Source organism: Chanos chanos, chromosome 15 (assembly GCF_902362185.1).
Source record: "Chanos chanos chromosome 15, fChaCha1.1, whole genome shotgun sequence".
In the NCBI taxonomy this organism is placed as follows: Eukaryota; Metazoa; Chordata; class Actinopteri; order Gonorynchiformes; family Chanidae; genus Chanos; species Chanos chanos.
The window spans coordinates 877,501-901,034 of record NC_044509.1 but is presented as its reverse complement, the minus strand read 5'-3'; the positions used below and the strand labels follow the sequence as shown (position 1 = coordinate 901,034).

The 23,534-nt window shown below is 41.6% G+C and overlaps 1 protein-coding gene across 1 annotated transcript in view; it reads left to right on the top strand.

Annotated features, from left to right (window-relative positions):
- Positions 1-8,416: 8,416 nt before the first annotated feature.
- The window catches only part of LOC115828804 (integrin alpha-X-like), a 40,351-nt gene continuing 25,233 nt past the window's right edge, over positions 8,417-23,534 (top strand). Inside the window, exon 1 of the mRNA XM_030792902.1 lies at positions 8,417-8,673. Coding sequence (XP_030648762.1) covers positions 8,417-8,673 — 257 coding nt within the window. The remainder of the gene's footprint in view (positions 8,674-23,534) is intronic.

Sequence of the window (23,534 nt, the reverse complement as noted above, 5' to 3'; positions counted from 1 at the left end):
ATGAACCTGTGACAGCGTCTTAACTTCTGCCCTTTAAATCACTCCACTATGAGATACTTCTTAGTTTCCTCTCTTGAACGATTCTTTTGGACACTTATTTTGCAGGACCCCCCAGAGTGCTTTGGAATAGTGCAGGATGTCACCTGCATCAAGGTAAATTCTCAGCCTTAATTTGTGCAGCTCTGTCACTTTCTGAACTCAGTCTTTTGTCAGTCTCTTCACGTGTTGTGAGCAGGACTGAGTGTTCCACTGTGTTTTGTGTTTTAGCGCTTTAGAGGGCAGTTTCTGAGGGCAACATCCTACCGTCGGGAGGCGGTGTCAGTGACCAAAACTTTTTTGGGGGGCAAAGTAAGGGTTTATCCTGTTGACAGTTCTGACGCCTAATTTAATATGATCCAGTATTAATACCCAAACTGGTGTTTTAATGGTCTCTTTTTGGTGTGAATCACAGCGCAAAGAGGTGAAGAGGTCATATAACATCATTTCATTTGGTTTGGATGGTGTGATGGAGTCTGAGGAGCATGAGGAGACCATCAGTATTCCCACAGAACCAAGGGATACGCCAAGTCCTCCTCCTGGATTTGCCCCCAGACCACCTCCTGGATTTGCCCCCAGACCTCCTCCTGGATTTGCCCCCAGACCACCTCCTGGATTTGCCCCTGGACGGCCCCCTGGATTTTCACCCACAACGCCAGCAGGATTTGCCCCAGATTCACCACCAGGGTTTGCCTCTGGACCACCACCCGGATTTTCCCCAGGCTCAGCGCCTGGATCTGTCCCCCAGTCACCTCCTGGATTTGTCCTCAGAACACCACCCAGATTTACCCCGGGGCCACCGCCTGGTTTTACAGCAGGACCGACACATTCTACAAGTCCACTGCCAGGATTCCCTCCTGCTCCACCACCTGGATTTGTCCCAAACTCGGACGCTGGATTTACACCCCAACCCCCTCCTCGATTTGCCTCCAGAACACCACCAGGGTTTCCCTCAGGACCACCACCCGGATTTGCTGCCAGACCATCTCCGGACTCTTCCACATCTCCAGTCCCAGGCCCTGCCTCAGGTTCACCCACAGGTCCAGTTCCAGGCCCTGCTCCAGGTTCACCCACGGGTCCAGTCCTAGGCCCTACCTCAAGACCTTTCACGGGTGCTGCTGGTCCTGAGGTAAAGATGATTTTTTTACCACAGCTAAAATTTCTGCTTTAGTTCAGCTTTTGATGTTATGAATAGGGACAAGTCACGAATTTGAATTTCTCATAATGTTCTCAGTGTTTTGTCTCATTTGTAACCAAATGATTGTTTTCCTCAGTGTATTTTTGCAGGTCTACCAGTGGAGACTATCGAGGTGCCTTCCATATAGTGAGTTTTCCCTTGTATTTCGTTAATGTTGTTAAACGTAACGTGTGAATTGTCATTATGTAAATCAACCTCTGCCTTTTCTCAGTCTATAAAATCACTTATGTACATTAAACTGGAAAATGGATTTACCAAAGAGAAAAGTTCTAAAGGGCTTTTATTGTTTGTTTGTTGCAGTCTGTATTCTCAGAGTCTCGGGATCCAGGATTTTCCTCGGAGAGTCTCTGGCCTTCGTGAAGCTTTTAATGTAAGTGTGAGGTGACTTCTCTCCATAAGGGTTAACGTCGGATGATTCCTCTGATGTGCGAGACACCAGGATTTCACTCTTTCTTACAATCTCTCTATCTCTAATCCTCAGATTCTCATGATGGATCGGCAGAACCAGAACTTTGCCAGTGTGGCCATGAGAGTGGTTCTGAGCAGACTGGCCTCTTTAAATGGAATGGTAACTGAGAGATTTCCTCTTTTAAAATTCATTTTTCAAACTCAGTCCTGGTGACCCACCGGACAGCATGTTTCCAATGTAACCCTGTGTATGTGCTCATTTAGAGTGTGTTGATTAGTGAACCAGTGGTATCATGTATGTTAGTGGTGGATTAGAGAAACGAATTCCTACCCCAGTGTGGTGTCATGACTGGATTTGATAAACAGTGGTTTAAGATATTTGAATATGTGTTAAAGCTGAATTTGCAGGTTTATCAGTACTGAAACACGTGTTTGCTCCCTGTTACCATCCACAGGACCAACGGCAATTCCAGCAGATTTACGACAATCTCATGGTTTTTGTCCAGACTCCAGACAATCACAGAGGAATACAAGCTGAACTGGCAGAAATCGGGGTATCTCTATGAACATTCTCTAATCTTTCATAGACACTGGTTTTATTTATTTTATGTCCTCACATAGACATTTTTCTAACGTGAACCACTTGTCGCTCATGTTTTTCCTCTTTTTCAGATCTTTCACTTCAGTGTTCTAGATGTGGTGTTTGAACTGGTCCTCTTTGGTATTTTGGGATTAACGAGGCTTCTACTGATAACTGTACGTAATCTCACATGACAGTGAGATGTGTTTTCAGAACTGTACCTCAAACATGTACTAGTTCTCCTCTGTTTTTTAGAGTAAGAGACAGTAAATATCTGTGTTCTTCACTCTTTCTCAGACGGAGGGTGGATTTTTAAGTCAGCTGATGCTGACTCTGTTGTGTGTCATGCCTGTAAATGGCGTGTGGCAGCGTGGGGCAGATCGATTTATGCAAACGGTGCAGGTAAGAATCCCCTGAGTCATCTACAGCATGTAAAACCAGAGACACTGATCACTTATCTCTGACCTATCAGTGCCATCTTTGAGGTCTAGGAGAAGAGATTTTTAACCCACGTTGTTTTGTGTATTGCCAGGGAGAGATGTACGCATTTTTACAGAGTATTTTTACGATGGATGCCAGTGTCTACTGTAACTCCCAGACTCTGGCTGCTAGAGTGTGGAGCCTTTTAGAACACCATAGCGACCAGCTTATGTCCAGACTGGACACTGTGTAACTGGCCCCCAGCACCTGAGAGACCACCTCACGACCACTCCTCAAACCCTTTCTCTTTCCCTGCCCCACCCCTCAGTCCCCTGTTCAACATGCCCTCTCTTCCTCCTCTCCACTTCATCATACGTCCATCCGTTACCCTCCCTCTCTTTTTTTGGATCAATAAATAAGAGTACTACCATCAGTTTGTTTTGTCAGTGTTAGTACATGGCTGTAAAACTTAACTGTCATTCAAGTCTGAGCCAAGGATTGGATTTATCTTCAGGAATGTTTAAAACTTTTGATCATTAGCATCACAGCCTCATCGCCCAAATAATAAAGATTTTTATGAATTTTTACATGACACTGGACTTATACTCCCTGTGTTCTGTAAGGTTTTTTTTTCACAATATCAGTATTCTTCAAACCACAGCAAAGCAAAACTTCAACAACCAAACAGATGAAACAGAAATAGGAGACCTTTCAGATGTGTTGCATATTTCCTAAAAGATTAAGTTTGAGAGTCAGTCTGATTCCATATATATATATTTACAGACATACACATTATAAATAGTTTTCCATATATATATATACAAGCACAAACACACACACACACACACATATTATATATAGTGTTATATATATATATATAGTGTATATATATAGTTAGTGTGAGGTAGAGACAGTGATAAGAGTGTGTGCTGTGCAGGGACTATCTGCTGTTTTTGCCTCTGTATGAGACAAGAGGTATGAAATCTGATCAGTGTCAAGCTCTCATTTTATAAATTCACTCCAGCACTGTGAGTATCCCTGTTCTTCCGTTTCTGACCCAACATTTCTGCCTCAGACTGGCAGATCTGTGTGTCTGCAGTAAAAGCTGGACTGTATTCCTGCTGGAATGAGACATTCATCTTGGGCAGTGTGTTTGTTAGGATTCCGTTTGTCTCATATCCTCCACACACTGCTACAGACACTGCACTTAAGACTGTCACAGTCTAGAGTCTCATACAGGATCAACACACGTGGTGTGAAACAATTGATCAGTGTCAGTTTGCTTTGTTACTGCGGGAATGTTTTATCTGGGTGTGTTTCCGTTTCAGAGACTGAACCAGTGATCAAATGTTCCAGTAGATTATGTTTTTTGAAAAGCTCTCCCAAACTAGACATCACAATGATCAGTTCTCTTTAACCATACACTGCTCCCCTGCTTAAAACACACACACTCACACAGACGTTGTGGCGTGTTGAGAAAAAAAAGTGAAGACATGTGTCGATTAATTCCATTCAGTCCATGTTTCTGTTCTACTTCATCACTTTATATGATATAACAGATGATTAGTTAGTCATTAGTGTCCATTTATTCATGTAACTGATGGTCTTAATCACTTCCATGTTTTCTATGTCAAAGGTCCCGTTCCTCTAGAGCAGACTTGGAGGGAAATGCTTTGCTCAAGACAGAATCACCACCGACCTCCACATGAGAATACTCAAGGTCACACAGAGGTGGACAGAGGTCCACTGACCATTCATCTCCATGAATGATGTGATCTACTGTGCCTTCTGAAACAGGGTGTGTTAACGGTGTCAGTTTAGCATTGTCACCGAGTATGCTGTTCAGACATCCACACACTAAAAAAGTCTCTGGTATTTTCCCCATTCATGTCCTCTTATGTTCTGGTTTAATCACAATTCTACACTTGACAAATGTATAAGTGAGAGAATAGGCACATGTATTCCCTTAGTATCACATGTGCTTCACAAAAGTTAGCATTTCCAGATCATAACATGGTGTCATCTTTGGGTTTGTTGATGGTACAAAACTGCAAAAATGAAAAAATGATAATAGTTACTCTGGACATCTGTAACTTCAATCCATAGGATTCAGATGCCATCCATGGTGCTGTGTTTGAAGCTCATGGTAAGACCCAGAGCCTGAAACCACAGAGCTGATACAATCTGTGACCTTAAACTCCATGTTACATAAAGGACACCTTGATCTCATTATTAATCTCCTTGTATCTCCTTGTACAGGAGGACTTGGAGCCAACTTTCTCCTGATCAGAGAAGTGCGAGACCCACCCATTATCAGCGGGTGCATAACTGTCAATCACAAGCTTTCTCCACAACATTGGCCATAGGTGGTAGTCTTGGTCCAAGCAAAGAGGCAAAAGGTTACACAAGTCAAGAAAACAAATTGTTTAACTGGGTGTTTCAGCTCTTTTGTCTGGTGTGGAAAAAATGGAAGCCGATGTTGCAAATGAGAAGATGGATCAATGTGGTCCTCGTCTACAGATCTGCTGATCTTGTCTGTTCGGTGGATATTAAGAATGCTTTCAGGCAGTTACTGATAAAGGTTTGCACTTTATTGACTGTGGTCTTTGTCATTCTCTAGGTCTCGACGCCATGAAGCAGCACTGATTTTACATTGGAGTTGAAGATTTTTATTTTGGTTCGTTGCTGTATAGAGCGCCAGGTGTTCTTGAGCTCTTAAAAGGTTGTCCTTGCCTTTCCTATTCTTGCATTTGACATCTGCATCTGTACCTCCTGTTTGTCAATGATACTCCCCAAGTAAGTAAAGGACTCTGCATCTGTACCTCCTGTTTGTCAATGATACTCCCCAAGTAAGTAAAGGACTCTACTTCTTTGAGCCTGCTGCCTTCAAGTGTGATTGGTTCAACACTGGTTGCATTCATCTTATCCTGCATCTGACGGTGGCTGTATGACAGTAGTGCCAAGTTTTCTGCAAAGTCTAAATCATCCACCTGTGTCCACAAAGTCCACTGGATTCAGTTCTTTCTTTTTTCAGTTGTTGTTCTCATTACCTGGTCAATGGCTATTGGAAACAAGAATGGAGATAATAGGCAATCCAGTCTGACCCCGGTCTTGATCTCGAACTGGTTGGTAAACTGTCCTTCATGTATCATTCTACAGGTCACTCTGGCACAGCTGCTCTTGAAAGGGTTCACCGGCTTAGTGGGTTCACCTCCATAATATCTCCAAAGCTTCCAGAGGGTCTCCCTGTTCACACTGTCGAACACTTCTTCGTAGTCAATAAAGTTGACATACAGTGAGGAAGTCCACTCTAATGATTGCGCTATGATAATACGAAGAGTGGCAATCTGGTGGACACAAAATCGATCGATTCCTTTCTCCAAGATCGATTATTAGCAAGAATCCCACTATAAATTCTATCATTATCAAGGATCTTGCTTTATCTGATCACCTCTGTATTTTATTTTATAGACAAATCTCCTCAGTGACACAAAGACATCTATATCAGAAAGAGGAACCTAAAGGATAACACTGGAGATCTGTTTGTTAAGGCCGTGTCTTCAGCACCAAATTTACAATCAAAGTCTGTTAATGCTCTTTTAGAAAATCTCAACACCAGGATTATAAACATAACTGGTGTGATGGCACCTGTAAAAACAAAGATAATCCCTGACAAACAGAAGCTTCCATGGAGAAGCACTAAAGCAGTAAATACCCTAAAAAGGCAGTGCAGAAAAGCTGAACGCAAAAGGAGAAAAACCAGCCTCCAGGTTCACTATGACATATACAGACAAGGTCCTCAAGATTTTTCTAACCTAGAAATAAAAAAGACAGTCATTCTTCTCTAACATCATTAACAACAGCGTTAATAACTCCTGCATTCTATTTGCCACTGTTGACAGATTAACAGAGCTTCCTAAATTTAGGGACCCTCTCAGTCAATTCGTGCAATGAATTTGCCGCTTTTTTCAGAGACAAAATAACAAACGTCAGACAGGACATAGAGGCCTCACTGCCTTTAAATGAAGCTGTTCCTCAAATAACACAACACAGTAAGAATTTAGTTACAATGTCTCACTTCAGCACTGTCAGTGATAAAACTCTTGAGGAAACTGTGCTAAACTTAAAGCCATCCTCCTGCTGCCTTGACCCTCTACCTAAAAAGTTTCTCAGAGATGTTTTGAACTGCCTGAAAAAGGAGCTTCTGCAAATAGTAAATGGGTCATTAATCCTGGGTATCTTCCCAGAGTCACTGAAGACTGCAGTTGTTAAGCCTCTCTTAAAAAAGAAAAATCTAGATCCCACTGCTGTTAACAACTACAGACACATTTCTAACCCCCCTTTTATAGGCAAAGTTACTCAGCTTAACCATTTCTTAAGCACAAATAGCTGCTTCAATGAATTCCAATGAGGATTTCGGCCACACCACAGTACGGAGACTGCTTTAGTAAAAGTTCTAAATGACATCCGCCTCTACCCCGAACTGCTGCAGATTATTCAGGATGGTGCGTGGAGGAGATCGAATGATGGAGACGAATCACCAAGAATGTGATCAGGCAGAGAATGCACCAGAGGACGACTCACAATACGACCCAAAGGAGCAGGTAGCGGATGAGCTCTCTCAACAAGCTGCTGGCTGGGCTGAAGAGGCGGTGCTAGAAAACGCCCAGGACACTGTGACAGAGACAGTATGAACTCCACTGACTGGAGTCAGGAAGGTGATAAATGAAGTGGAACAAAGAGACAGAGATGGCTAAAAAAAACAGAGAACAAAGACTGGGAAGGTATGCAAAACAAAGACAAAAGCCCAGCCTAACACAGAGATGGCTCTGAAAAGACAGGAACAAAGAACACAAATGCTGAGAGGAGTTATGGGAGAAAGAAGAGCGGAACAAAAAGAAAACAGATATGATGTTTTTAGATGAACTGCAGCCAGAATGACGTGTAGAAAAGCAGCATTGTTTATTTATTTAATGAGTTTTTGTTTACATCCATTAATGTAAAAGGATGATCTAATCTGAAACTTCAGAAAATTGAGTCACTAACAAAAGAAGCAGATGTAATATATGCACAAAAAACATACTGGACAGATGAAATAGCTAAACTAATGAAAACAAGATGAGATGGACAAATTTGTGATTGTAATAATCATACTAGGAAAAAAGATTCAGCAATCAGGATAAGAAAAGGAGTGTGTGAGAGAACCGCATTTCTGTGCAAAGATGATAAAACGGGGGGGGGGGGTATGGATGGGAGATATTGGTGGGGGATATAAGGGGGAAATAATTAGTGGTTAAAATAATCTACAATACAGAGGAGATAACATTGTGTAACGCACATGCACCAGATAGAGAGGACAAAAGGGAAGGTTTTTAAAATTTGAGTAGTTTAAGTGATGGATGGAGAAATGTGATTCTGATAGGAGATTTTAAAGATGCACTGGAGAGAGAGGACATAATGACATAATGGTTTATAGGATGAGCTGGGACCTCACAATCGTACCCTGGCCAGCACATCAAGAGTCCTCCTGCTGGAAAGTCTGGAGAGAGCATTAGCATTTTTATTCTGTACCCCTGGCCTATCCGTAATCATATACGTGAAACTGGCGAGTTGTGCTACCCACTGTTGTTCCACTTCCCCAAATTCCCCGTTGCTAAGTGAACTAAGGGATTGCAGTTACCTCAGCCACCAACAGGTAATCTCTGAATTTCTCAGCTGTAGTCCGTGATAGAGACAGCTGTCACGCAACAACATGCCCAGACTGCAGCGGGGCAATGACTCACTGCATGTGTGTGAAGAGTGGAGAACAGGAGGCGCAGGAGATGGAGGAAACCTCTGATGGTGCGGGAAACTCCCCTGAGATGTACCATATTAACCAAGAGACCACTGAGGAGATGGAAGCAAGGGAGGTAGGGAGCCCAGCACTGACAGGTCCAGAGGAGAGCCCACATCAATGTGTGGACGCACAGTACAAGACGCTGGAGGCAATGGAGATGATGAAGAGAAGGAAGGTGCTGATGACACAGAGCAGGTATTGCAAAGAGCCGGGGAGACCCAAATGGAGGGAACAGTGACTGATGGATCTCCACTCTGACACCTCATGGATATAGTGAGTTAATGGGAGAAAGGACACCTAACCATTTGAGAAGGAAAACGGATTGAAAGCCAAACAGAGAAACAAGATAAAGCCTGACTTGGACTATGCTTTAAGAAAACAGCAGTTCAGAAGAAAAAAGGTTTGGAAACTATTAGAGGAAAAAAGAAATGATAAAAGACAGAACAGATCTGAAATGTTAGAAGAAACACAATTAGTGTCTGAAAGCTTTTCAGTTATTTCCTTTATAATGAGTTATTGTTGTAAGTATAAATCTAAGAGGCTTGTCAAGTGTCAAAAGGTTCAAAAAAGTATTGGATCTCGCCAAAAATCTAGATATTTTACAGAAAATAGATTGGATCGATGGAATAGCATAGCATTTTACAATACAATGTGAGATGGGGAAATATATTATAGTTATGACTAGGGATGTAACTACACCCAAAACTCATGGTACGGTAATACTAAGATAAAAAGTCCACGTTATGATATTTATCGCGATATTAAAAACAGAAGAATTATTATTTGAAAAAAGTCCTTTTATTAAGTAATAAATCAGCATCTTTTATTTGTGTAAAATTTGTTTTTTCTTTTAACTGGAAGTGCTTCTGCTTTAGCCACTAAAGCAACTTAAAGCAACTGTATTTGTTTGTTTTTTTATATATGAACTTGATTGCCAATGACAGCCTGTGACGGCCAGTTAGCAAATCGAGGCTGGTTAGCTAATTCAGACAGTGATTTGGCTTAGGTGAAGGTAACGTCTGGTAAACCTGTTAGCAACAGAGTGTTTGCAATTTCATACCACTTAATGACAAAAACACAAAAAAGAATATTCGTTTCCATACAAATGAATGTACAAATCTGTCTATCTTTGTGAGCTACCAAGCTAACTTGCTTAGCTGGCTAAACAACATTTCCGGTCTGAAACCTAGCAGGGTAACATTAGCAATTTTCCCACAAGCATCCAGCATTTGTGCAGCACATGGTTCTTAGAGTTGCCCACCATTACATCCAGATATTATGATTTGATAACAACATACTGACAGTGGCTCCATAATGACAAAACCAATGTAGCTTTAAAACTACATGCTAAACGTGTGCAGCTAACAGTACCTCTTTTCTGATTACACTCATGACTCCCCTGCAGCAGCCAACAACTTCTTTTCCCAGCAAACTGTGACCTGTCAAATAAAGCTCTTGATTGGCAATCCTCGATGTGATACGCACACTGCCTTTGTTTTGTTTTTTTTTTGTTTTTTAAAATTATTGTCGTGCTTGGCTGAAGTTTCTTAATCAGGACGCTGCAATTTTTGACAAGGACAGATAGTAGAACGCTCATATACTAGCGAAATAACCATGTAATATCGCCACAGCCCCACAACGGTATTGAGACTTTTTTTTAATCACAGCCCTCCGCCCTCCGTGTTGCCTTGATCTGACTAACCTACCCTCCATGTTGCCTTGACTTTCAGGAGGTACTTCACTTCACTTAGTCTTGGTAACCGTCAGGGGTTCTAGGTGTTCAGCTTAGTTATGATCTTCAGTTTCAGGTCAGCTGCTACTGCATTCAGCTCGTAAGGGCTTACTGGGGCTTGGTGCCCAATCTCAGGGTCTGGGGATGATGACATCTCGACTTGGCTCCCCCAGGAGCGACATATTAGCCCCTTAAAATCTCTTTCAGCTTCTCTGCTCACAAGGCACAGGTTTTATGGCAGTTGTCAGAGTTTATAAAGTGACATCAGGCAGTAGAACATCCCCCTTTAGAGCTCTACAACTATGGGACATGCCTCTAATTAATGTTTTGGATTCAGACACACTCTCAATCTTCAAATTCAGGTCATTTCTTAGTCAGCCATACAACTAAATGACCTTAAATCAAATATTTCCTCTTTAGTCAACCATATAGCCAAGGAACAGAGATGGAGGAGAGCCAATTACACAAAGTTTTTTGATGGACGAGTCTCTCGGTGCTGTCACCCTTCAGGTGCATGTGATCAGTCCTGTTATTTGACATATGTGGTAGGTGGGGTGCCCTCGCCCGTCTCCCTATTTTAGTTGTACTGCCCTAGCTAGGCCTGCCAGAGTTACAGTGCATTTCCACAGCTGCAAATTTCGCATCGCTCTCATTGAGGTTGAATGGATGTGAAATTCACTCTGATGTTGTGAAAACAGTGCGAATTCGTAGAAGCATGCGAAATTGAGATGGCGAATTTTCAACTTTTTGCAAATGAGAACCACGCGACAACCAATCAGTTCAGTGTGTGATCTGTCTGGTACGGAACATTTTCTAGAAAGGCAGGAGTGACAAAAAAGTCTGACCAAGATGGCGGTGGCTAAATGCTACATGTAGCATGAAAACATAGGCGCTCTCAGGCCGAACAGTTCTAGGGTCTCATTTGATAGGAACTACCACCTGGGGAGTGTCCCCTAGAACTACATACGTTCTAGGGCTTTTTTTCTGTTTGCATTCGCACCACCAGTAGGAATGCTGAAGTGACGCCAGCCAGCCGAAGGTGGTATAGCAACGCCACGCTAAGAGCTGTTGTTTACACGGTTAGCCAGGGTAGCTGCACATTTTTAAGTACAAAATAAATGACTTTTAAGACCTTTTAAATACCACCAAAAGGGGGGGAAAAAATACCATTACTGTGGCAAAAGAAATCGACAAATTAGACTACAGTGTACACAATTACTGAGTTACATTGAATTTGAATGACAGAAATATTGAGTGCACATTAGATAACATAACTGCCTTCTCATTAATGAAAATAAAACTGCATGGGTCCAGTCCAATGGAAAAAAATGTCCCCTTCCATTTACCACCGCAGTAGCAGTGAATGACTCGATGGGCATAGTACTTTTCGGCTGCTAGCGTAGCGCTTGTGCCTGACGCTTGCTCGCAGCGTCGTTTTTTTTTTGTTTTTTTCCTTAAACACATTCTTCTTCTAGGTTAAAATGCAGATCACAGCCACACAAGCACCCACCGAAGCCGAGTGTACGCTACCTCTTCTACATACAAATATACATTGGACGTTGCGGAAATGGTCATTGTTGGTGATATACAATACATTTTTTAGACCTGAAAATATAAAAACTAAATGTAAGACGTTCTAAGACTTTATATTTTACACGGATTTTTAAAAATGGCGGTTGCAATTATCGTAAACTTACGTCTGGACCAATGTACACCTATGTCATAAGGTTCCTGTTGCGCTGCGAAAATACCTACCCTGAAGTAGGAGCTAAAAAAGCCCCTCAAAACAGCGTTCTAAGAACTATAATTGTTCTAAGTTCCTGCGGTGCGAACATGCGAAAAAAGGGGTACTTTCTCCAACAGTTCTAATAACTATGGAAAAGTTCCTCCGGCGCTAAAGTGCCTCATGTATATGTTTAAAAGATGCATCGGCAACCATTTGTGTCTACATCAACAGGGGTTGTTGTTTACATGTTACGTGTGCTTACTCGGGGCTGGAGTGGTACAAAAAAACTCTCTCAACGGCTCTGGTTGGGGCAAGTAGACCACTGAGACCATCATTTAAGCACTTGAACTTTTGAGCTAGGTGATTTGCTTGCTGTTTTCGCGACCATGCCCCCAGTGCAAAATTCACACGGTGTTCCTCTGTGTGGAAGCCTAGCGTTAAGCATGCTGGTTCAGCCCTAGCTAGGCCTGCCAGAGTTAAGTATGCTGGTTCAGGAAATACTTGGACTGAGAACCACACCAAGCAGGGCTCATGGACAGGTTCACAGGCATGTACAGTAACCAAAAATCCAATCAGGCAAACGCAGTGAGACAGGCAGGTAATTTACAGGTGAACGCAATGAGACAGGCAGGTAATTTACAGGCAAATGCAGTGAGACAGGCAGGTAATTTACAGGCAAACGGAGTGAGACAGGCAGATCATTTTCAGGCAAATGCAGCGAGACAAGCAGGTAATTTACAGACAAACGTAATGAGACGGGCAGGTAATTTACAGGCAAACGCAGTGAGACGGGCAGGTAATTTACAGACAAACGCAGTGAGACAGGCAGGTAATTTACAGACAAACACAGTGAGACAGGCAGGTAATCTACAGGCAAACGCAGTGAGACAGGCAGGTGATTTACAGGCAAATGCAGTGAGACAGGCAGGTGATTTACAGGCAAACGCAGTGAGACAGGCAGGTAATTTACAGGCAAACGCAGTGAGACAGGCAGGTGATTTAAATGCAAACACAGGGAGACAGGCAGGTGATTTACAGGCAAACGCAGTGAGACAGGCAGGCAATTTAAAGACAAATACAGTGAGACAGGCAGGTAATTTACAGGCAAACGCAGTGAGACAGGCAGGTAATCTACAGGCAAACACAGTGAGACAGGCAGGTGATTTACAGGCAAACGCAGTGAGACAGGCAGGTGATTTACAGGCAAACACAGTGAGACAGGCAGGTAATTTACAGGCAAACGCAGTGAGACAGGCAGGTAATTTACAGGCAAACGCAGTGAGACAGGCAGGTAATCTACAGGCAAACACAGTGAGACAGGCAGGTAATTTACAGGCTAAGTGCTCAGAGTAGCAGAGCTAACCTAACACTTCTGAGGATATCAGATCCTGCGTTGTTTATGTCTCCTGTACAAATAAAGTTAAACTGAATGTCCTGTACAAATAAAGTTAAATTGAATTGATATGTTTCAGACAATGCAGATTAGAATAAAGAAAACAGATCAACTTGGGGTTAGAATAAAGGGTCACTGTTGGTTGTACCACATCCTAACTTTGCTCCTGTGTGTCTGTTCCTATTCTGAACTACTCATGGACTGACTGGGGGTTGGAATCATCTGCTCTAAGGTCTCAGGTCTGCCTACTTCCACTAGAGGGAGACAGGCTGTCATGTAAAGACTTGTTAACGTCATAAACTAGTAGTGTCATTCTTATCCACGTTCATTTCCTCTGTTCAGTCTACATCTGGTGATAAATCCTCAAAGGAAGAAAAATAAACAGCTTTGGTGGAGGAGTAAATAAAATGATTGACAGTGACTGATAAATTTAGAGTGCTTAGACATCAACATTATTTCACCCCCAGAGTTCAGAATTGTGGGGACCTGCAGTCATATTAACATACGGCTTTTTCTGGGAAAACGTGTTTTCATGGGAGCATAGCTCAGGGATGTTGATCTCAATCTGAGGTAACGACTTAAGGAAACCAGGATGTATGTGTCATGCCTGTCTTGGCCAGTCTGGGCTTTCGCAGCATGGACTCTGCCACTGCTAATATAGCAATGGGATGACATTTGACTCTAGCCTAAAACCTCTGAGCCATTCAACACCGGGCAGATTCAGGAAAAAAGCCCACTTTGGTCCAGTATTTCCTGTGTATTCCTACGAGATCTGGACCTTCAAAGCTGTGGTAGTTGGGCTTTCTGGGTATAAAATAAGTAGCTGGGATATGTGGGGGGCACAATTACTGTCAGTCTGAATTTAAAATGACTTGATGGCATCAATCTATATATATATATATATATATAATTTATGGCATGTGCAAAAAATAACCTCCATACCCATAAACACAAGTTGGCCAGAATTTAATGTACATTAACAAATCCACTGACATGTTTGTACTCTGAGGTACAATGAGTGCACCAAGAGCACATATGCGTGATGCTTTAATTAATTCTTTATATTAACATAAAAATGCTTTCCACACAGCTGCTAACTTTGTCAAAAATTAGGTGTTGTACATTTATTCACAACAGCAGCATTTTACTCAGCTCTTAAAATAATACAATAGGACTGTAATTATATGCTTCATATATTCCACATTGCAGACCCAAAGGTCAAATTCCATCACCTAATGGATAGCATTAGCATGGTATGAATATCATTACTGAATATCATATGGTATCTGAGGCGTACTGTTATTTTTCGTCAGTATTCCACTTGTTCATTCTGAGCAGGGGCGTGTTTTCGTTGTGGTTTCGTATCGCTGAGCGCGAGCAAACCGCGCGTACTAGAGCACGCTCGCCCTCCTCAGAGTTTGTGACCCCTCTCCGCACTCCGCTTCAGAGGAGACGCTCTCTTTCGTTTTCATCTTTTCATACGTTTCCCACGGTCGACGCTTCGCCTAAATCTAACAATATTATTCGTAACACACTCAGAAACTCTTCAAGTAGAGTGTTCTAGCTTATTTTTCATTGATTTGTATAATCGTGTAATTTTCACTTCTTTAAAAAAAATCTTTGTCAATTTTGTGCGTTTTATCCGGGACATGACTAAGTCAGATCACTTACTGAAACTCAAGGTTTGCATTTTTGGCGGACTTCTTCAAAGTGAGTAGTTCTGTGTTTTTTCTGTTCTTGTCGATTCTGAATAAAACGTCTTATTTCGAAATTAATATAACTCACAATAAACAATATGAATTTGTCTTACTTTAAAAACCTGACAGTTTAATTCATCTCTAGACGTCAGCCCTCAGTCTACTCCATGGAAAGTACCGCTGGGGTTACAGTTACCAAGTGATAACTGTACTTTCCTTTGTTTTTGACAGTGTGCGCGAGGAAGCACGTATTGTTATCTGAATACACAATGTAGACTGTATTCCCCTCTATGTAGGGACTGTCTCAACGGATAGTAGTTTGTCGCTTGCAATGGTGTTTGCTTTTTGCACCGGAGTTAATATACGGGTTTGCTAATGATGTTGTTTTCCAGTTCCTCTTCTCATATGGGGGTTTAACCTGGAAACGGGAAATCCGAGAATATTCAACCGGGAAGGTGACGGAACGCACTTTGGACATCGAGTGTGTCACTTTGGACCTCGGAATGAAGACAGGTAACGTTGTTAACGTGTTGGCTACTGTTACAAATGAACTTAACTGAGATAAATATTGAAACACACCGATTTAACAATCCACTTCGTAAATATTCGGTATGGACTCCACGGGTGTCCAGCATCTGTGGTGCAGCCACAATGGCTAATTTGATCTTTCTTGGAAACTGTAAGAGTGACCATGCTGACAGATGATGTCATCACTATTTATCAGAAATCTGATGCATAAACATAACGTGGCAACCCATTTAGTCATGTATAACATCCTTAAGTGAAGAGGCATGGAACTTTTTGCTGAGAAAAGTGAAAATGTGGAATGGTAGTGAATGTGAGCACTTAAATGAACCGTGACAGTGCAAGAAATATGACAGGTAAAGATCAAGTTGTGTTAACGTGGTTAATCCTTATTCCCAGGTATTGCATTTTTCCTTGCTTGATGAAACACTGTAAGAAACGACAAAAAAGTAATTCCAAAATCACGAATCTCTTGTGTCAGAAGCTGAACGACTTCGGCAGAGGTCTTATCCCATTTTAGTTCTCCACATCCGCAGATTTCAAACGTAGCGCACGAAGTGACGAAGTCTACATGCGTTACATTTAGGTGTAAGTCCAGTTGTCGTGAGAATGATGGAAATCGTTCCACAGTCAGTGGCAAGTCAGATTCTGTGCGTGTCCTTGGGAGGTTTATTCTGCACTTATCTTTCAGAGTTCTGTAGATCTCACACCTCACAAACACGGCACTGGAAAACCTTATTTCTGACAGGTCGTCTTTTCTTGCCTGTGAAGAGAACATCTAATGTACATCTATGCACACTTTTCCTGCTGTCGTTTGGCCAGGGAAAATCTCCGCGATATCCATCAGGAGTTTGTGGCCGCAGAGGTGCAAAAGCGTAATTCTGCCAAAATGCCAATGTTTACTGTGCTATACACTTTTTTAAGTCATTAGGCGCGTTTAGACCGGAGGAACCTTTTCATTGTTCTTAGAGCTGTTGCTGTAACTGTTGCTTTTTGTGTGTCTGCACTGCAGAAACTGAGGACGATCATAGTTCCTAGAACGCCGTTTTTAGGGACTTTTTTAGCTCCTACTTCAGGGTGGGCACTCTCCCAGCACAGGAGGAACCACGAGTGACTTACGTGTACAACGATTAGTCCAGACGTAAGTGTACGTTGATTGCAACTGCTATTTTATAAAGCCGTGTAAAACGTTAACCGTGTAAACACAAGCTCTTTATGACGGAGTATAACTGTACATTCACACCGAGAGCGGCGAGAGCGTCAAAGCGACCAGAAGTCGTTCATGTTCTATGTGAGCCAGCGTCTTTAGGCGGCGAGGAGCGGCGTGGCTGGGGCTCGGGCGTCAGAATAAAGCTGAAGTTCAGTGAACCTTATGGTAATGAGCTATGACCCGGTTTGTCGATATTGTGAAAGGGGGGGAGGGGTTGAGCTTTCGAGAATAAGGTCGTAATATTACGAAAATAAAGTCGTAATCTTAGAAGAAAAAGCCATACTGTTATGAGAATAAAGTCGTAATTTTACGAGAAAAGTCATAATATTACTAGAATGAAGTCGGAAAATATCGGAAGGGGAAGGAGAAATATCGGAAGAGCAGCCTTCCGCCACGCTGCTGATGTGCCAAACATTAAATATTTCATTATTTGTGAAACCTATACTAAAGTATAACCTCACAAGATGCTCCACGTTCCTCATTTTAACGCAGGCGGTTTTCCTGTCCTCCGTCACCTCAGCTCCCCTCAACTTCATATTCAGTTTTGATTTCCCACAGTAAGCCACAACTGTCGTACATATATTTATTTTTTTAGAGCAAGTATGAACCCTTTTGTTATGCTGTTATAGAATTTCTGTTGATTTTATTGTTGAATATTTGATGATATTATGATATATAAAGCGTGGCAGGGTTGAATTCTAACAGTAATATTTCTGCAGCATAGGCAACAATGAATGTTTACTGTTTGTCCCTACTGCTGTTTGGTAGGATTGTTAATACAATGTCAACAAGTTTGTATGCTCTGATGGAAATTCTGGAAATTTTGTAAACACATTAGAAGGCAATGTCTGCCTGTCTAACTTTGCTCTAGACCTACTGATCTTGAATCAACATATAATCTTTAGAATTATTTCAGATTTTGAGAATCTCGAGTATATTTTCAATAAACAGACTGTGTGCACAGTTGGGGATCAGGGAGGACACACTGTAATTTTTCATGTTACTGAATTTGTCATTTAATAACCCTCACTAGCATCATCCCGCTGAAAGATCAGACACACTGTTAAACACTACATTGTCCTGCACAGTGGTTTTTAGAAGTGTAAATATGGTCTCTAGTACTAAAACACTACACTGTCCTGCACAGTGGTTTTTAGAAGTGTAAATATAGTCTCTAGTGTACAGGGTTTTAGTCCCATCATTCTCAAAAATACTGTATTTCAGTAAATAATATCAACATGACTCTCTCCAATGTGTCATGAACAGACAGTTCATTATACTGCAGGTTTGTAGTCAGTCCGCTGAAAGGTTCAGATAAAAATCTCTGTTTAAGGACTTGTCCTTATGATTTACTACTCCCACACTGACTCTGCTGTAATACTCCATCTCTCCTTTTATCTGTCACTCTTTTATCACTCCATCTCTCTGTTTGTCTCTCAGCGTACTGGTGACAGCTCCTCACTATGGCAGCGGGACAGGTGCTGTGTACAGGTGTAGGTACCAGGACAACCAGTGCACTCGTATGTCTGTTAATGGTAAGATTGGTAATCTGTGCTTTAATCTTTGTAAGAAAGTAATCTAACTAGGAACATTAGGCATAATGAAATTCAAGGAGAGAGAGAGAGAGAGAGAGAAAGAGAGAGAGGGAGAGAGAGAGAGAGAGAGGGAGGGAGAGAGAGAGAGAGAGAGAGGGAGGGAGAGAGAGAACAAGAATGTGCAGGTAAACGGTTTAACAGGAGACAGATCTGCTGAATCAGACATACTTTCTGTCTCTCTCTCCAACCCTCTGTCTATCTCTCACTCCCTGCCTCTGTCTGTCTCTTCTTTCTCAATATCTGCTGATTTCCTGCTTTCCCAACTGTTCTCTGAGTCACATAGTAATTCTCAGCACTGATGTAAGTAGAAAGGTGACTGTGTGAAGACCGATTAAGAGAGCAGGACAAGATGAGGACAGTTCTGAAAATAAAATCACTTCTTAAATGAAATTTGTGGTCTCAAACATCAAACATTGTTCAGTGATACTATAACCTTATATGTGTTTGACTCACACCAGTTGTGAGATGTTTTAGTGATTCTCTTTTCTATGAGTGTGTGCATGCGTGTGTATGTGTTTGTGTGCGTGTGTGTGTGTCTGTGCATGTGTGTGTGTGTGTGTATTAGAAATAGCCACACCATGAGTATATTTACACAGCAGAAGTAGCTGGCATGTGTGGGGTCACGGATGGCCCAGTCACACAGACTCTGGTAGACAGTGTGTATTGTCTAAGGTCCGAGACAACTGGTACTGAACTGAAATGGAATAGACTGACCTATACTGTAATACTGTTTCTCATTTTACCCCTGAAAGAGGCCATAACCTGACATGTATGTATGTATGAATGTTTACATCTCAGAAATGACTTACTGTACCTCTCACTGAAATAGGTTTGGTCAGTTGAAATTCTGAGACTTTGTCATGTAACCAAGCTCACAGTTCTCATTGCTGTGTCCTACAGCTGAGGCCAATATCGCACTGGGACTGTCACTAGCGTGCAACAGAGACAGAGCAATGGTAAGTCATACATCAGATTCTGCTTTTTCCCGTTTCGCATAATGACAGCCGCTCTTTAGTTATGCTGGAGTCAAACATGAGACATCAGACTGGCGCCGACTGAGGACCAGTCACCACCGCATGTCTAACTGTGGAGTAAAGGTTTTTACAATACGAGAATTACAGGAAGGGGAGTGTGAAATAACAGCATAGAGGAAGGAGTGGGGGGTGAGTGGTTGTTGTTTTTTTGAGACGTTGAAGAGTTGTTGAAGTGAAACATTTTGGCCAGTTTCTCTCTCTCTCTCTGGGAAAATCCCCAGGCGTGGATGTTTATCTCTAGCATAAGTTCTTCTGTAACCCCCGTTAAGGGTCACCAGTTCACTCTGACACTTTTTCTGTTCCCTGTCAGTCACAGGGTCTCATGTCACTACCTTGTGAGTAGCACACTCTCACTTTCTCAGATTCTCAGAACTCAGTGCCTGTGTTCCCCTGCAGATATGAGGAACCAACTATACCATAGCCATAGACGGAGCTCTCCTACGCAGCGCTGAAATAGGGTATACTATTATATCAGTATATGGACAGCTGAAAACAAATACAGCATAGAGTTTTATTAGGCAGGTTTGCATTAGAGGACAAATCAAGGCTTTATGTCACAAGGTTATAACAGAGGATAAATCACTAATATCTGTACCACTTTACAATAAGACTACCCTCATAAAGGACTCATAAGTTGCTTACAATTAGGTTATGAATTAGATTGTAAACACTTTATAAATCATTGATAAACACTTATAAACAAGTTATAACACAGTTTTCATGCATCGCTGCGGGTTCACTATTTGTCAAGATCAAGTCACTGCTGCACTTTTTATCTGTCTATTCTGTTAAATCTCAGATCTTGCTCGTTGCTTAGCTCACTTTATGTTCTCCTTTCATCAGTGAGCATGTTAAACGGTCAGATTCATCTCATTTTTATGACCATTTATTTATGAGTTACTAACATTTATACCTGCTGAAAGGGAGCCTTATTGTAAGGTGTGAAACACATGACCATCTATTGATGAATTACTAACATTTATAACTGGAGAAGGAAGCCTTATTATAAAGTGTGAAACACATCACCATTTACTCATGAGTTTCTGGGTTTTCTCTAGAGTGATAACACTACCTTTTATTTTGCAACAGCGCAAACCAAGAAGTAACTTACCACTTAGCATGCTGACACGAAAGGAGGGAAGTACATCATTCACGCAGACAATTACATTTACGGTACACAGATTACATTAAACTATGATAAGAATTAACAGCACAACACAAAGACTACATGATGAACAATACACAAAGCATGCTGAAAATGTCATGGTAAACAATATTGGCAAAGCCTTAGCGTATGAATCTGAACCTTAGTAACCAATGAGATGGGAGGCCGAACAGTACAGATAAATGTGGGATCACTGTTTGGCAAGCAAGAGGTGACTGCTGGGCTTTTTATCAAAGTTTTATAACAGCTTATTAATGATATATAAAGTATTCACAACCTAATTAATAAACTAATCGTAAACCATTCGCAAACCCTTTATAAGGGTAGTCCTATTGTAAAGTGGTACCCGAATATCCTACAGACCTGAGATGTTGTTACTAGGTAACCAACAGGTTCTGACCAGAATATTCAAAGTTTGGTCACAGACTTTCTGTTGAGGTGAAAAAGCCTGTCCTGTGGAAGACTTTCAGACGTTTGTATTGGTGAAGGTGTTTACCACTGGCCGTGTCTCAGCACCCGCGGTCTGCTGAGATCCGTTTAAACCCTGCAGTGGTGTGTGTGGATGGACGGATGGGAGGGAGGTGACAGAGACATAGACAGTACTGAAGATGTTGTGATAGAGACATAGACAGTACTGAAGATGTTGTGATAGAGACATAGAAAGTACTGAAGATGTTGTTGAGCAGACAGTGTAGTTTTAGTTACAATAGAAAAGAAAAGAAAAGAAAAGAAGAGAAAAGAAAAGAAAAGAAAAGAAAAGAAAGAAAAGAGTGGTTGTCTATGCAGGAGTAATGGAATGTCAAAAGTTGCAGTAGTAGATTCCTTTGTGAATAAGGGTTTGACAGACAGATAATTAGACTTACAGAAGAGAGGGGAAGGAACAGCAGCACTGGAGCAGTAATGCAACATAATGAAATGAATAGCTAATGTTTCAGTTAGTGTTTCAGTTGCTTCAGTCATCTCAGTACCACGTTGGCCTAAGGTTTCATCTGGTGTCTGACGCGGCATAATGAAATGCAGCATTGGAGCAGTAATGCAACATAATGAAATGCAGTATTGGCGCAGTAATGCAGCATAATGAAATGCAGTATTGGCGCAGTAATGCAGCATAATGAAATGCAGCATTGGAGCAGTAATGCAGCATAATGAAATGCAGCATTGGAGCAGTAATGCAGCATAATGAAATGCAGCATTGGAGCAGTAATGCAGCATAATGAAATGCAGTATTGGCGCAGTAATGCAGCATAATGAAATGCAGTATTGGCGCAGTAATGCAGCATAATGAAATGCAGCATTTGCATGCTTTACTGTACGAACGGAAATGTCAGCTTTGCCCCAACAGTCTGCTATCTGCTATGACACCAGCTCAGTAGACTCATGGCAAATGATCAGTCCTCACACTCTGTGTTTTACAGCTTGTTATCTAGCCTGTTAAAATGCTAAAATACAGAATAAAATGCATGCATAAAATGCTCAACAAATATGCAGAACAAGCCCAGGTGCCACTGGGACCAAGCCTAAGGTTGGCACACTCCTTCATCCTGACTTTAGAGGGAACAGGTCAGATTAATGGTAGCCTTCATTGTAAAGGAGTATATACTTGGCTGCAGAGTTGTTTTGACAGAAATGCTGCTCTTGCACCAAAAAAGAAATACTCACCGACTGTAGTCGTAGTTGGCTTTAGTTGAGCAGCTCACAACACATTAACGTTAGTATGAAGGAAGGGGAAAAGTCAGAGCATATGGCAGCACTGTTTGAGGTGATGCCTGTCTGAGGTCGAGACGGGGCGGGGGATTGTTCTGGCAGCTGGTGAGACTCATGCAGTGGTGCAGACTGAGTGAGCATGAGGCATACTGGGAATGTGAAGTACAGGATTTCAGCTTGTGTGGCGTTCCCATTTCCTGACATGTTTGGATCAGTATTGTGTGGCGTTCCCATTTCCTGACATGTTTGGATCAGTATTGTGTCACTGACTGTAACACTAGGTTTCGCTCTGAGTGTGCCGGATGCAGATGGCATAGGTTTCGTACGGTCGTGAAATACCTGGAAAAGTCATGGAACTTGAAAATAGGAATTTCCAGGCCTGGAGAAGTTTAATAGAGTATATGTGGTTCAGTAGGGCTGTATCGAATGCCACTTTTTGCCAGTTGAATTTTAGCCAAGCTTTTTTGAACGAAGCTTCAAATGTCTCTGACGTGACGTCATTGTTTTGGCCTGTTGTTTCGGAATACTCGACTTTCTACTCAGTAATATGAAAAAAGACATGATGAATATGAGGACCTACAGGTCACACTTTTTAAAAAGTGTATCACTCTTTAATAGGCATTATTTACATCATCTGATCCAGAGTTCACTGTCTTTAATAGACATTATTTACATCATCTGATCCAGAGTTCGCTGTCTTTAATAGACATTATTTACATCATCTGATCCAGAGTTCACTGTCTTTAATAGGCATTATTTACATCATCTGATCCAGAGTTCGCTGTCTTTAATAGGCATTATTTACATCATCTGATCCAGAGTTCACTGTCTTTAATAGGCATTATTTACATCATCTGATCCAGAGTTCGCTGTCTTTAATAGGCATTATTTACATCATCTGATCCAGAGTTCGCTGTCTTTGCAGTGTCGACGGTTGGCATTCCTTCCATAGCTGAGGATGCCTAAACATTCAGAAATAATACAGTGATTATCTGCGCAGTAGGCTAAACTAAATTTAGGCATTACTAACGATATTGTAGACCTTAATTCCCTGAGATAGACATTTTACAAATTCAGAAATAAACTTTTACTTTTCAGATGGTTTCTCAGATTTGTTGTTGAGTGATGGTTTCTACGAGTTTTATCTTGCATATCTGGCACTCTGCTTTTTTTTATCGTTATCAATAAACTTAAAATGCTTCCGAACCAGGATTTGTTGTTTACTTTTTTGTCCAGGACTGAGAATCACAAACGAACGTCAGTCCTGGTTCATGC